Source organism: Benincasa hispida, chromosome 11, assembly GCF_009727055.1.
Source record: "Benincasa hispida cultivar B227 chromosome 11, ASM972705v1, whole genome shotgun sequence".
Taxonomy (NCBI): domain Eukaryota; kingdom Viridiplantae; phylum Streptophyta; class Magnoliopsida; order Cucurbitales; family Cucurbitaceae; genus Benincasa; species Benincasa hispida.
Genome location: NC_052359.1, coordinates 34092596 through 34106659, shown reverse-complemented (window position 1 = coordinate 34106659; position 14064 = coordinate 34092596). Strand labels below are relative to the sequence as shown.

At 29.0% G+C, this 14064-nt stretch overlaps 1 protein-coding gene across 1 annotated transcript; it reads right to left on the bottom strand.

Moving 5' to 3' along the window:
- Positions 1-840: 840 nt before the first annotated feature.
- LOC120091922 (probable 2-oxoglutarate-dependent dioxygenase AOP1.2) lies at positions 841-3708 on the bottom strand. The gene is made up of 3 exons (XM_039050091.1): positions 3301-3708; positions 2391-2712; positions 841-1252 (listed from the first exon to the last, which is right to left on the bottom strand). Exons 1-3 carry the CDS (start codon positions 3666-3668, stop codon positions 1001-1003), a joined length of 942 nt encoding a protein of 313 aa, XP_038906019.1. The 5' UTR covers positions 3669-3708; the 3' UTR covers positions 841-1000.
- Between the last annotated feature and the right edge of the window lie 10356 nt (positions 3709-14064).

Here is a 14064-nt window from a genome sequence, read left to right as displayed (position 1 = left end):
TATAACTAACTATATCTTGTAAACGGTCTGTTGGTATATGTTATAAATACTACTGATCAGAAAATAAAACAGAGTGAGTTCATCATTTACTATTTTTCTGTAAGCAAACAAAGTTGAACTCAATCTTCTAAGTAAAAAGAACGTGAATCTTCCTATAGACGTAGGCATCTTGGTCAAACTACGTAAACCTGTGTGTTTCTTCTTCTTGTCTTTATCTTCTTTGTTCGATCGACTGTAATCTTTCTGAAAATTGTGCACAAAACAATCTTGCTTTCAAATTGTATCAAATTCCAAAGTATCGAGTTGAATCGTGCATCGATTTCTTCTGTCGAGTAGCTTTGAGTTAGTCGTTTTCTGCCTTCGAGTCGCACCGAGTAAAGATCAAGAGTTATCGAGTAAGATCGAGTATCGTTCAGCATTAATCGAGTTCCATCGAGGATTGAACAAAAACTCATCAAGGATAGAAGGAAATTTGCATCGAGCATTAAGTAGAAACATATCGAGCATCGAGGATTTGACAGAGTCATTCTCAGCCATTTCTTCATCTTCTCAGTGTTAATCTTCAGTAATTGGGCCTAGAGAAGATTGAATAACTCAACAGAAACAAAGAGATTTAACCCGTCACGTAAATATACTATTTTAGTTACCCTAGAGATTTAACCCGTCATGTAAATACCACTATTTTAGATAGAAATTTTCTTGATTGGTGGCAAAACCTAAGAACCTTCTTCAGAACCAAAACAAATGTCAAAGAGGAAAGTCAACATGAGCATTGCTTTACCTAGTTATGAATATATATATCAACAAATCAAAGAGGTCAAAAGTTCAATCATCATCTCTACACTCATATTATTAACTAAAAAACAGAAATTTGAAGACAACACACAAACAACGAAGACGAAATAAATTATATATTTAGTCCAAATACCAAAAGAAAAATACTCTTGAACCAAACTCTAGATACATATGCATGCATGTACAGAACCCCAAGATACATGTTTCAAGTTGCACCACAAAAAGTCTTGAGGGCAGATTGAGCTCTTTGGCCAGCTTCTGTATAATAGAACTGAAGAAACTCAACATGATCAAATGGGTTAAAGAGCAAAGGATGTTGCTCATCTACAAGCTCTTTTGGTGCTTTGATTATATAGCCTGCTTTTGGGATTGAGAATAGCCCAGCTGAGTACCTTGCTTCCCCTCCACTCATCATCACTCTATGATATGGAGAATGCAATCTTCCATTTGTCCATGCCTACATTAACAATAACAATCGTCGTCGTAATGTGATTGTCACTTAATTGAATTTTTCTAGGTGGTATGAAAATATTGATCTAAATACGTTAATAAATGTTCGAATAATGGATGATGCTTTTTACTTTACAACTCGTGTGGGTTGAAAATTTTTCGCATGGTAATATGTATCGGGTTCAATAATATTTTGTGGTCTCGTTTGATAATGTAGCAAAAAAGGAAAGGTTTATTTTTAGTTTTTCTTTAGATTCAAATTTGAATATTTTTTCTTATAAAGATAAAAGAAATGAAGAGAGAAGAAAAAGATTTTGAATTCTAATTTTGTTGTTTCCTTTTTAACATTTCATGTTTTTTTTAATCATTGCCATTATATTTTATTAACTTTCATTTCGATAGAGTTCTTTATTTGTGTTTTCTAATCAAAATAAGGGTGTTTTCAGAATACGTTTTCAAGTGTTTAATTTAAAAAAATAAGTATTTTGAAAAAAATTGAAGTGTGTGAATCACAAAATAATTTTTCAAATATATTTTAATCATTTTTTTTTTATCAAAAGTGTTTAAATAAAAATGAATTTTTTTAACAATACTTTTTTCTCAAGTCAATCTAAGCAAGATCCTAAATTAATATACACAAGTACGTATTTCCATGGTCTACATACCGCATAAATAAACAAAAAGACTGTCAAATTTAAACTTATTTATAGAAAAAATACCCATAAAAAAACTCAATATTACTCTTATTTAAAAATAATAATAATAATAAGTTAATAAATTTAGGAATTGAAACAAAATAAGCATAAAGCAACTCAAACAATTCTAAAAAACCAACGTCAATAATTACAATAAAAGTTGATGGACTAAAATAAAAATTTAGATTAAAAAAAATAAATCAAAAATTCCAACTAAACTTCAAAAAAAATTTGAAAGTTTTGTAGAACTATACTCTTGATAAAAAATAAAAAAAAAATTAAAAATTAAATTGCCAATAATTTATTTTTATTTTAATTAAAAAGAAACCTTTACAAAATGAATATCACAAAACAGAACAAACAAATCACAAACAAACAAAGAGCTTGAACATAAAACTAAAAACAAAACCACAATGAAAGAAAACAAATGATAACTAATAAGTTACTCACATGGAGGGAATCTCCAATCATTGCAACAAATGAGTTTGGGGAAGGTTGAAAGTTAATCCATTTGCCATCTTTGGTTTGTACCTGCAAACCTTCAACATGATTTTGATATAAAATGGTTACAATGTTCTTATCAGTGTGGGAATGAAGGCCAAGTTGTGTCTCATTGCTTTGAGGGCCTTTGTATTTCATTACTCTAAGAAGATAGTTTGTTGATTCCAAATGTTCCTCCAAGTATTTCTCAACTCCCAAACTCTCCAAAACCATCCTTCTCACCATTTGGTCTAGTTCTGATAATTGTTGTGAATAGGATTCTATCACTTTGCTGTCAAAAAGAGTTTTGGGACAAAAAAACCCTACTTAGAAGGGTCAAACAAAATCGAACATTGTTTAACTAAGCGACACTAAAAGTCTATCTAAAAAAGGTCGAAGTTGATGGGTGAAGGCAAGTTTAATATTATATCATCTAACACTCTCTCTAACTTATGAGCTTGAAACATGTGGAAGATCCAAGGGTTTGAACACAAAATCTCCTAGACAATCTGCTTTGATACCATCCTAAATCATTGATTGATCTAAAAATTTAAGTTGATGTGTGAAGGAAGATATAGTATTATATCATCCAATGCATTTTTCTATTGAAAGAGCAAAGGTATGTTTTCAAAAATTGAAAAACCAGTCAACTTGAGCATAGCTCACAACTAGTTAAGGCATATACACTCGACTAAGAAAGGTGGGATGTTTGAATCTCTCACACCCTATTTATTAAACTAAAAAAAGAAACAGTATACAAAAAATATGAATGTTACTAAACGAATCTTAATCTTAGAATTAACATGATTATAAATTCAAAAAATGAAAAAAAAATCAAAAGGAAAAAGAAAAAAGGTAACATTTGTATACATATACAAACCTAAAGGTTGAATTTCCTTGAGGCCACAAGATATTGGTGAAGCTTTGGACCTTTTCAGGTAGGGTGGAATCATCCACACCCATGCTTTCAAAAAGTGGAGCCAATGGGTATTGTCCAACATAGCCATGGAAGGGCTTTTTAGAAACATTTCTCAATTTGGTTTGCAAAGGAAGGTTGAAAAGCTCTTCAAGTGCTTCAAACAAACCCTTCCTAACCTCAAGAGGCACTTTGTCAAATGAGGCTTCAAAGCAACCAAATTCCTCAAGTGCTTCCTTCACTTGTGCTTTTACCATTTCCCATTTGGGACTCCCTAATTCTAAGTTGGAAAAATCAATTGAGGGAAGCTTGAGAGAGGTTTCACTATCCATTCCTTTTTACACTCTTTTCTTCCTTCTAATTTCTAAGTGTTTGGTGGGGAGGGTGTGAGGAGAAAGTGGTTGCTTTTGCCTCCTTTTATACAGCTCATAATTGCTACAATAATTAATTAATTGTAAATTTGAGATTATTTTAAACAAAAATCATGATTTGATGAGATTGCTATATGTTGATCTAGGAGTTTTGAAGATTTGCACATCCTAAAAATTTTGTTATAAAAATCAAAGTCGAAATAGTGTCTATAGACTTAATTTTCAACAACAAAAATAAAAAAATAAAATAGTTATCAAACGACCTCCATATTTTGTTTCCATTAAATGATAGTGATCAAATGAGACAGAGTGGTCCAAGAAATGAATTGATTAACTATTTCCACCATGTACTATGATGTCAAATCTTTGAATTTAATTAACAAATTGTAACTAAAATACACATTATTTTGGGGTTATATATATGAGGTTGCTTCTAATTTAATTTTTTAATATAAAGTTTGCCTTTAATTAGGAATGGCTTCTTCGTCCCTAGTTTTCTTGCTCTCGTTTAAAATTTCTTGTCCCTACAAAATTTGGTGGTTATTCATGAAGAATTTACAAGGACTGGATTTTCAGCAGTGATTTATTCTTTATTTGATTATTTAAAAAAGAAAAAAAATTAATGAATTCTTTTTAAAAAAATTAATTCAATAATTAACTTTCTTTTAAATTTTCCTTTAAAATATTAATTCTTTCTAGAGAATTTTCATTCCTAATCGAAACAAAATAATATTAAATATCAAATTATGTATTTATATAGTTCAAATGTCCAATCATATAGTATGAATATATTAAATTATTTTCTAACTGCTCCTTTCCCCATTTCGACATTTTTCAACTAAACATTTGGCATCCCTCGCATCTCTACTTTTAACTCTCTGCATCAAATTAGTTATTCTAAAACTAAAACACACGAAGTTTTAACATCATCTTTGTCAATAATCTGATTCAATATATAGTTGGCCTTTTATATATGCTGTGGTCCTTGAATTTCTTTTTCCTCTTTTCTTTTTTATATCAAAATAATGTTTTTTAATAAAATTAAATAAGATAAAGAACAGGGACAGCCCCCAAATTATTGATACATTTGATTATCTGATCTTTCCACAGCATCACCAATCACGTTATATAATAATAATAATAATAATGTTATACACATTTACGATTTTTCTCCGTCAACAATACGTGGATGAGAGATCGACTCTCAAATTTCAAGATTGATAGCACAAATTTATGTCAATTGTACCATGTTCATGTTGGTCACAACTATGACTTTGGTGCCAAATTTGAGTAATTCATGTGCATTGGACATAAATCATATAATTCAAGTTCAGATTTTTTTTGGCAAAGTGTGGAAATTCCACATGGTAGATATTGTATTTTGTCGGGTCTATTTTTTATTTTGTATATATTTTCATTTTATGTATTCTCTGAATTCTCTTATTGTCAATATCAAATAAAAAGGTAATTGGAATTGATAATATTTTCAGAGATAATAACTAAATTTCTGTTTAATAATTATTTAGCTTTTGTTTTTTTTTTTTTTTTTTTTTTTTTTTGAAGATTAAACTTATAGACATTAATTTCATCTTGGAATTTCTTCTTTTTTTTATATATTTTTTACCAATGATTAAAAAACTAAGCAAATATTTGAAAACTAAAATATAGCTTTTAAAAACTTGTTTTTCTTTTTGGAATTTAGCTAAGAATCCAACCACTAAATTTAAGAAAAATGCAAATCATGGTAAGAATTTGGGAGGAAGATGGGCTTAATTTTCTAAACCCAAATACCAAAAACGAAATGGTTATCAAACGAAGCCTAAATGTGTAGCAATATTTTTAAAAAATTGCAAATGTAGCAAAGTCTATCAATGATAGACTTCTATCATGATAGACTCTTACCAATGATATAGTCTATCAACTCCTACCAGCAATATAGTCTATCACTTGTAGATTATCTAAATTTTTTTGTATTTGTAAATTCGTTTACATTATGCTATATCTGCTAATACTTAGGCTCAATTGCTATATTTGCAACTGCCCTCAATAAAAATATAGAAGAAAACTAATAGCAATAAGATTTAAATCCAAGAAATTTGAATAGAATATTGTTAGGAATGCGACCAAAGTCTCACATAGTTAGATAACGGGAGGATCATGGGTATATAAGGGATGACAACTATCCCCATTGGGATGAGGCCTTTTGGGTAAAACCAAAAACAAAGCTATGAGGGTTTATGTCCAAAGTGGATAATATCATACCATTATCGAGATAGTTTGGAGGGTCGTTGTCTCCATCGAGTAGTATCAAAGTCATGCACCTAACTTAGCCATATCGGTAGAACCCTCGAGTGTTGAACAAAGATGTATAGTGGAGCCTTAGAAGTAGTCATAATGTGATCCATGGTTGAACTCAATTGGGTGTGCTCGGGTGAAGAGGATCTAGCCTAGATAAGAGTTAGACGGATGGATGACTATTTGAGCGGAGGCTTGGTAGTCCTTACTTCGAGGGGAGGATTATTGGAAATGCAATCAAAGTCCCACATTAGTTAGATAAGGGGAGGATCATGGGTAAATAAGGGATGACAACTATCTCTACTAGGATGAGGCATTTTGAGGAGAAATCAAAAGCAAAGTCATGAGACTTTATGCCAAAGTGAACAATATCATACCATTGTGGAGATAATTGGATGGTCGTTGTCCCATCAACGAATATAATTTTTCATTTTCTTATTTTCTCTCATACACTCTCTCGGTTATGGAATTTTCCTCGTTCACCCCAACAAATCTCTCTCGTCTCTTAATTTTCAAAAACTTTCCTCGTCATATCTCCATCTTTCCATTTTTCTCTCTACTATTTCTCTCATCATCTTCTTTCGCGCTCTCTCCCTCAATTTTTCTCCCACGAGATCTCTCTCTTTCCTTCTCTCACACACATGATTAGTAGTAGTATTTTTTGTGGAGCTTTATTAATTTGTTAGTTGAATAATAAAAGATTAAATTTCGTAATGTGTTGTAGAATACTAACATATTTTCTACACACAAATGTTTGTCAAACTCAAATCTAAATTTACATCTTTAGCGACGGCTCTGAAACTCTTTTATTTTAATAAAGACGTTGGCCACTCCGCATGGCCACATGATTTTAAAAGCAAAATAAATCATATTGTAAATCCTAACTACTACCCTCATGAATTATTGCAAGAAAATTTATTTTAGACTTTTTTTCTATATTTTCTATGTTCTAATTTTGAAATAAAAATATCATTTTAAAATATTATCTCTCTACAATCATATGTATAAGACAAGGTCACATATGATTTGGGCTCCTTTTTTGGATTGCATTTCTAAGTGTAAAAGTATTATATATGACCAACTTTTAGATTTAGTTCCAAAAATCTAGCACTTTCCTTGTTTGCAAATCTCAAATTTATCCCTTGCATATTCATGTTTTTTTCACATTTGATCTCCAATGAAATTTTGACTACTTCAATTTTTTGTAATAGTTATTTTTAAATTTTTATCAAATAATTTAGAATAAACAAGATTAGTTACCATTTAAATCATATAATGTTTTAATAAAGTAAATTAAAATAAATTCTAAACTAAATATCACTACAGAAATAATCGATTGAGACATCAATAACTACCGAACATTATAACTAATTTTTACCCAACAATGTAACTAGGCTTTTGTAACTTTTATACCCGACACTGTAACTAGTTTCTACCAAACCCTAAATTTAACTAGTTTCTACCAAACCCTAAATTTACTATGGTCCATATGATTAAATCACATCAATTTAATATTAATTAATTAAAAATGAAAACATATCAAACAATATTCTACTTCATTTCACAATTGATTTATTTAAAAATGCAACGGCGAGTAATTACAAACTAAAAGTCTTACATTAATCATATGCACCTAAGTTATATCAATTTAAGCCTAACCTAAATATTAAATTTTGAGGCATTTATGGATAGAAGATTTGAATTTTTATCTCAACATTTGCAATCTTATATATTTGATAAAGGATATGAAAAAAAAAAATTTGTTTTAATTATTATCGCATATTTGTATACTTTTAGTTGGGCCAAACCACTCTACTGTTTTTGTTATTAGTTTCAAAATATTCTAGAAATATATTTAACATGAAATTAAAATTTAAAAATTTTGTGGTCCGCATGATTTGGTGCATTAAGATATTGGTTTGGACTAAAGTGAAGGAATATTACGTTTGACATTATTTGATGGTGGGGATTTGGATGCTTTTCCTATTGGCAAAATAAATGAACTTTCTTGCGTTGATTGATAAAATAAATATTTATATTAAAAAAATAGTTTTCAAATATAGAAAAATGAACCAATTTATTTAGAAATATAACAAAATATCATTGTCTATCGATGATAGACACTAGAGACATCTATCCGTTAGACATCTATCAGTATTGTCAGTGATAGACACAGATAGATATATATTTATCAATTTTGTCATCTATAGAAAGTGACATTTTACTATATTTAATTATATTTTCAATAATCATTTAGAACAATTATCCTACAAGAATTAGAAAGAATTAAAAGAAATAATTATTTATTTATCAAATAAATAATTTTTTATTTGTCATTAAATATCATAATTGTGATTTCAAGAAGCTAGATGTCAAGTACAAGGATACGTTTAAATTTATAAAGCATGTTTTTCATAATTCAACTTTACGTGATTTATGAATGAAAAATTGTCTATATAGGAAGCTCCACAAATTCTTTTCCTTGTTAATTCGATTTTTTATGTTTTTAGTATTTGTTAATTCGAGTCTTTACTGTGTTTTATGATCTATTTTTAGATCTAACTAGGAAAAATCTAAGTTATAAATTTAAAAAGTTTATAATAAAGGTCTACAAACTTTCAAAGTCAAAAGATAGTTGAAGTAAATTTAAGAACATGTTTGGGAGTGATGATTGAAGTAGTGATCTTACAAAAAGAGATTTAGGTATAATCAATTTTTATAGAATCATATATGTTTGGTTCCAAACTCTTAAAAGTGTTTTGATTTTAGAGTCACCAAATTACTAAAAATGGTATAGGTCAACATTTGTATGGACAAATAGGAGGTTTCCAAGTACATGTCCAAGTACTTATTAAGAAAATTGGAGGAAAATAGTAAAATCGGGGTGCCTTTTGATTTTTGTCAAAAAAAAAAAACAAAAATAATAAGATTTTTGGCAAAAGAGTGCCGCCCACATGACATATATTTATTTAGTTCTCAAATTGCCCCTGGTATGGTCGATTAACAATTTTTTTTCGAATATTGTGTAATTGTTATACCGTGTATAAATTCTCAATAGAAATACAGTGTAAATAGAATCGTCTGTTATGAGACCGTGTATCAATTCTCAATAGAAATATAGTGTAAATATAATCGTTGGCTACGAGACTTCAATCTAACATATTCAAGAGATAAAGTACTAGATTTTTCTCCAAGTTTAAAATTTGAATTGACGGTTTCATATCTATTTTAATTTTATTTAACCACTTTGCAAAAATATACAAAATTAATAAATCTTTAATTTGTTTATCATCATTTTGATTTTAATTTATAATATATATTTAGATTTTACATTATTTTATTCGTTTTTTATTATTTTAAATTTGGATTAAAAAAATTTATCCTTATTAGGATTTTATTCAATATTCTATCTATATTATCATCTTACAAACTATATATTTTATTTAAATTTTATCATTTTTATATTTTGTTAATCATCTATCCATTATCATCTTATTATATTATTATACCATTAATTTGTCTTTTTGAAAAAGGAATAGGCATTCACTTTTGTAATCTTGTTATTTATGCTATGCCTCTACGAGTTAGCTTCTTTCATAGTTTTTGTGGTTGATGGAGTTATAAATACAGTGTAATTGTCGAAGTTTAAATGAAAATAAAATTATGAATAAGTGTAATTGTAAATAAACGAGTTCTCTTCCTAATTTATCTCCCCCGAATTATATTTGAAATTAGATTTTATCTAGCTACTTATCAAATTAATTACAATGAACAAAAAAAACTTCCTGATTTTTCTCTCCAATTTATATTTGAATTTATCTTTTATTATCAAATTTGATTTTATCTAACTAACTTTCAATTTGTTTACATATTTGTTACAAATTCAATTGTATCTAAATATTTGTTCATTATTCTATACATATTGTTATCAAATTAATTTGATCTTTTTTATCATATTTTCGATGTTTACAGTTTTTCATATAGAAATACATAAAAATGGCTTGTTGTACTTAAAAGGAAACATATGAATGAGAATTAAACTTTAAATGTTTAAGACACATGTTTGTATATATAAATATTTTTTTTTTCTAGGATTGTTTTCAAATATAAGAAAATGAACCAAAATATTTACAATTAATAGCAAAATATCATAATCTATCTTGATAGACCGCAATAGCCAACAATAGATTACTATCATATAGACATATATAATAGTCTATGGCTATCTATCACTGTCTATTGCAGGCTACTTTGCTATTATTTGTAAATATTTTTAATAGCTTTGTCATTTAAAGTAATTTTTCTATTTTGTATTCAGATTATTATTATTGTTATCATCATCATCATCGTGAACATTATTATTAATATTAAAATAAGATAATAAAAAACCCTAAATCTCATCTTTTTCATCTTCTTCATTTAGCTGTCCCCAAAATTTCTTTTTCTCCTTTTCAATCTCATGTCTACAATAGTAGGTTCAACAACCCTTTTTTGAATTCCATCGTCCTGGCTACTTTTGACAACAACCCTTGCCAAGTCGCCGACCCTTTTCGTTCACACACATGTTTACTGCTTCTGTTTTTATTTTGAACATTGTTTTCAACAATGATGGGTTGATAGTGTTTAAAGTTGGCTTTCAAAATCCTATGAGTAAAATGGTCACGTTGAATAAAGATGATAAAACTCTTTACAACTATTTTGGTGTCAAACGCAATCATATTTCCAATAGTTTCATTGTTCTGAAGTTGCAATTCTTTCAAATACTTATTTGCTAACAACAACTTCACTGCTACAATCAACTTTGCTCTTTCTCACCTTGGAGGAAGTTCATCACTATAGACATCCATATAAACAACCATATGTTTCTAATGACCCCAATCACCTTCCCTCACATGCACACTTCTATAGGCAACTAGAAGCGTTAAGGACCATATTGAGTGATTTTTAATTTTTGCTTCTAGAATGTTTAAGTACTATGTATTTGAGGTTCTAAAATGTTTAGGGAGAGTATATTTGTGCTATTCAAGTTGTTTTTGAAGCAATATATCTTTGTATTCTTATTTGCATTTAATTTTATTAGTTTAGGGTAGTTTTGTCATTTACTAATCAGTATTTTCTATTATATAATTTCGTTTTGCTACTTTTATAACTTTGAATCCTTGTCATTTTGCTAAGTGAAACTTTAAAATTTGCTATTTCTCTTGTCAGCCTTATGTATTACTTATTGGGTTGTACAGTCATTAGTTGTTTGTAATCCACAAATCATTCATAATGTCTAGAATTTTTGCATTATAATTAATTTTAGTTTCAAATAAAGTTATCAATAGACATTTATATCTCTATAAAACAAAAACAAAAACAAAAAAAATTATATATAATTGCTTGAGATACACAATAACTTATTTTCAAGTTTTGAAGGTTTATAAAATTTAAAAAATAATAAATATATTAAAAAAATGAAGCACCTATTTGTATTCAATATTAAAAATAAAAATCTTAATTTAGATTTAATATCAGTACAGTTATTATTTTTTAACTTAAAATCTAAAAAAAAAATGTTTAGATACATAACCTTGTTTCTATTGAAGAAAAAAAATTAAGGGTTCGTAAAAGATTATCAAATAAATTATATGTTGTTTTTTAAAAATATTTAATTGCATTTTAAAATAATTAATCATAAAACAATTATACTATATGTTTTTAAAATTACGAAGTCTTATTTTATTTGTTAAAAAATATTGAACATTCATGCAATTAAATTCGAAGGAAAAACTCTAAATAGTTTATTAGTTATACACTACAAGAATTTTTACTTGTTCCAATATTTCTTTTCTGACGTATACATTTTCGTTGGCATAGGTGTATTTATCTCGACTAAAATTTAATGCATTGGCCAAAATAGAGTAATGTGCACATTTTTTAAAAAAAAAAATTATGCCAATGAAAATTGGAACTTTTTCCGACAAAAATATGTGTGGGGAAAAGTCTTTAAAAACCCTTTTTTTCTTTTCCCCTCAATTTTTTCCTCTCCCCCCCCGTTTCCCTTCCTTTTCGTCCCCCCTCCCCCTTCCCTTCCGCTCCCCTCCCCCTGTTTCCTTCTCTTTCGTCACCCCTCCCAATTTCTCTTTTTCCCTTCCTTCCCCCACCCCCACCCCCACTAATTCGCCCCCTCCCCTCTCCCCCCATTCCCTATTATTTTCCCTTTTCCCCTCCAATTTTTTACACAAACGGTCACCGCTCCAACACCAAATGCCAATGCACGTTGTTGCACATACTGGTTGGTTCTTCTTCTCATTGCTTTTTTCTAATAAATGTTATTCGTATGTTGTGTTTGTGTTACTATTTTGATAAAGGGTTTTGTTTCATATTGGAATTAGGATATTCATTTGTTTATGAATGAAACTGTTATTCTATCTTTGGTTTGTATATGGATGGATATAATGAAGGATGAATTATTTGTGTATTTTGGTTTTAATTTTGTAAATGAGATTCATTTGTTAATATTGAAGTTTAATCTTTGCTTTTTATGGATATAATATACTTTAAGTTTTAAAATGGAATTGCTAAGGATGTTTAAAGCAAATTAACTAAATTTCACACTTTTTACTTGATAGTGTTAAATCATCGACTGACCCAAAAACTTAAGTTGATAGGTAAAGGTAAATTTGATATTATATCATCTAAAAAAACTCTAGTAAAAAGTCGTTTTGTTTGATGGATTAAAAAGATTGTGAGGAAAAATGAAAACTATAAAAAAAAATTAGAAAATGGAAAACATTTGATCATTTAGCTTCATTTATTTAGCTTTTATAAATAAAGGTTCACAATCGTAAATATTTGACCCTTTTTCCTTACTAATGTTCTCGTCACATGCTTGATGCAGACCAACCCTTCTATAAAGTAAGAAGGAAGAAATATAGTGATTTCTCTCTTGTTCTCATTATAAAGGCTAAAACTTAGAGATATTGGAGTATCTCCTTCATATAGCCAAAACTTAGACATGCTTTGTTCATTTGATTAAACGATGAATAAGGATTGGATTAAACTTCGAGATAGATTCCCAAGAGAGTATATTGGCGGAGTTGCACAATTCATGGAAGTGGCAAAGTGACATGTAAATGGAGAGGGAAAAACGAGATGCCCATGTAAAAATTGTCAAAATTCAATGTCTCAGACATTAGATGGAGTAGAACGACATTTTATTTGCTAATGGAATATCACCTACATATAGTCAATGGATTTAACATGAAGAACCGGTAAATTTAACTCAATTTCAAAGAGTCAGGACTCATTTAGCTCCTTCAACGGATGATGGATTAAGAGAAGAACCTATTGAACATAATGATGATGATGAGTTGTTCAATCTTTTAAATGATTTGCAAGGACCGATGAGAGAAGGGGCATATGATGAAGATGAAGAAGACTTTGGAGATGAAATGTCTGAGATCATCGAACAAAGAGATACTTCAAACATTTTTTAGGGGTTGATGGATGAAGCACGTAACCCATTGTACCATAGTTGTACAAAATTTTCCTTATTGAACTTCTTAGTGAGATTGATGCATATTAAGGTTTTTAATAATTGGAGTAACAAATCCTTCGATAAGTTACTAGATTTTTAGAACAGTGTCTTTCCAACTGGTGCATGCAAACCTAGTTCTTTTTATGAAGCCAAGAGGAAATTATGTGACCTAGGACTGGGATATGATTCTATTTATGCTTGCAAGTACAACTGCATTTTATTTTGGAAAAGATATTTTAATTGTCAAAATTGTCCAATGTGTGGTGAGTCTCGATACAAAATAAAGGACGGCAAGCATAAGAAGATCCAAAACAAAATTTTACATCATTTTCCATTAATACCAAGGTTAAAGCAATTGTTTTCATCAAAACACATTGCTTCTGAGATGTGATGGCATAAGGATAAACGAGTTGAAACCAATGGTCTGTTGCAACATTCAGTTGATGTTGAAGGTGAAAATGTTTTGATAGAGAGTTTCCTGAATTTGTTTCAGACCCAAGGAATGTTTGGTTAGCCTTGGCTTCCGATGGATTTAATTAA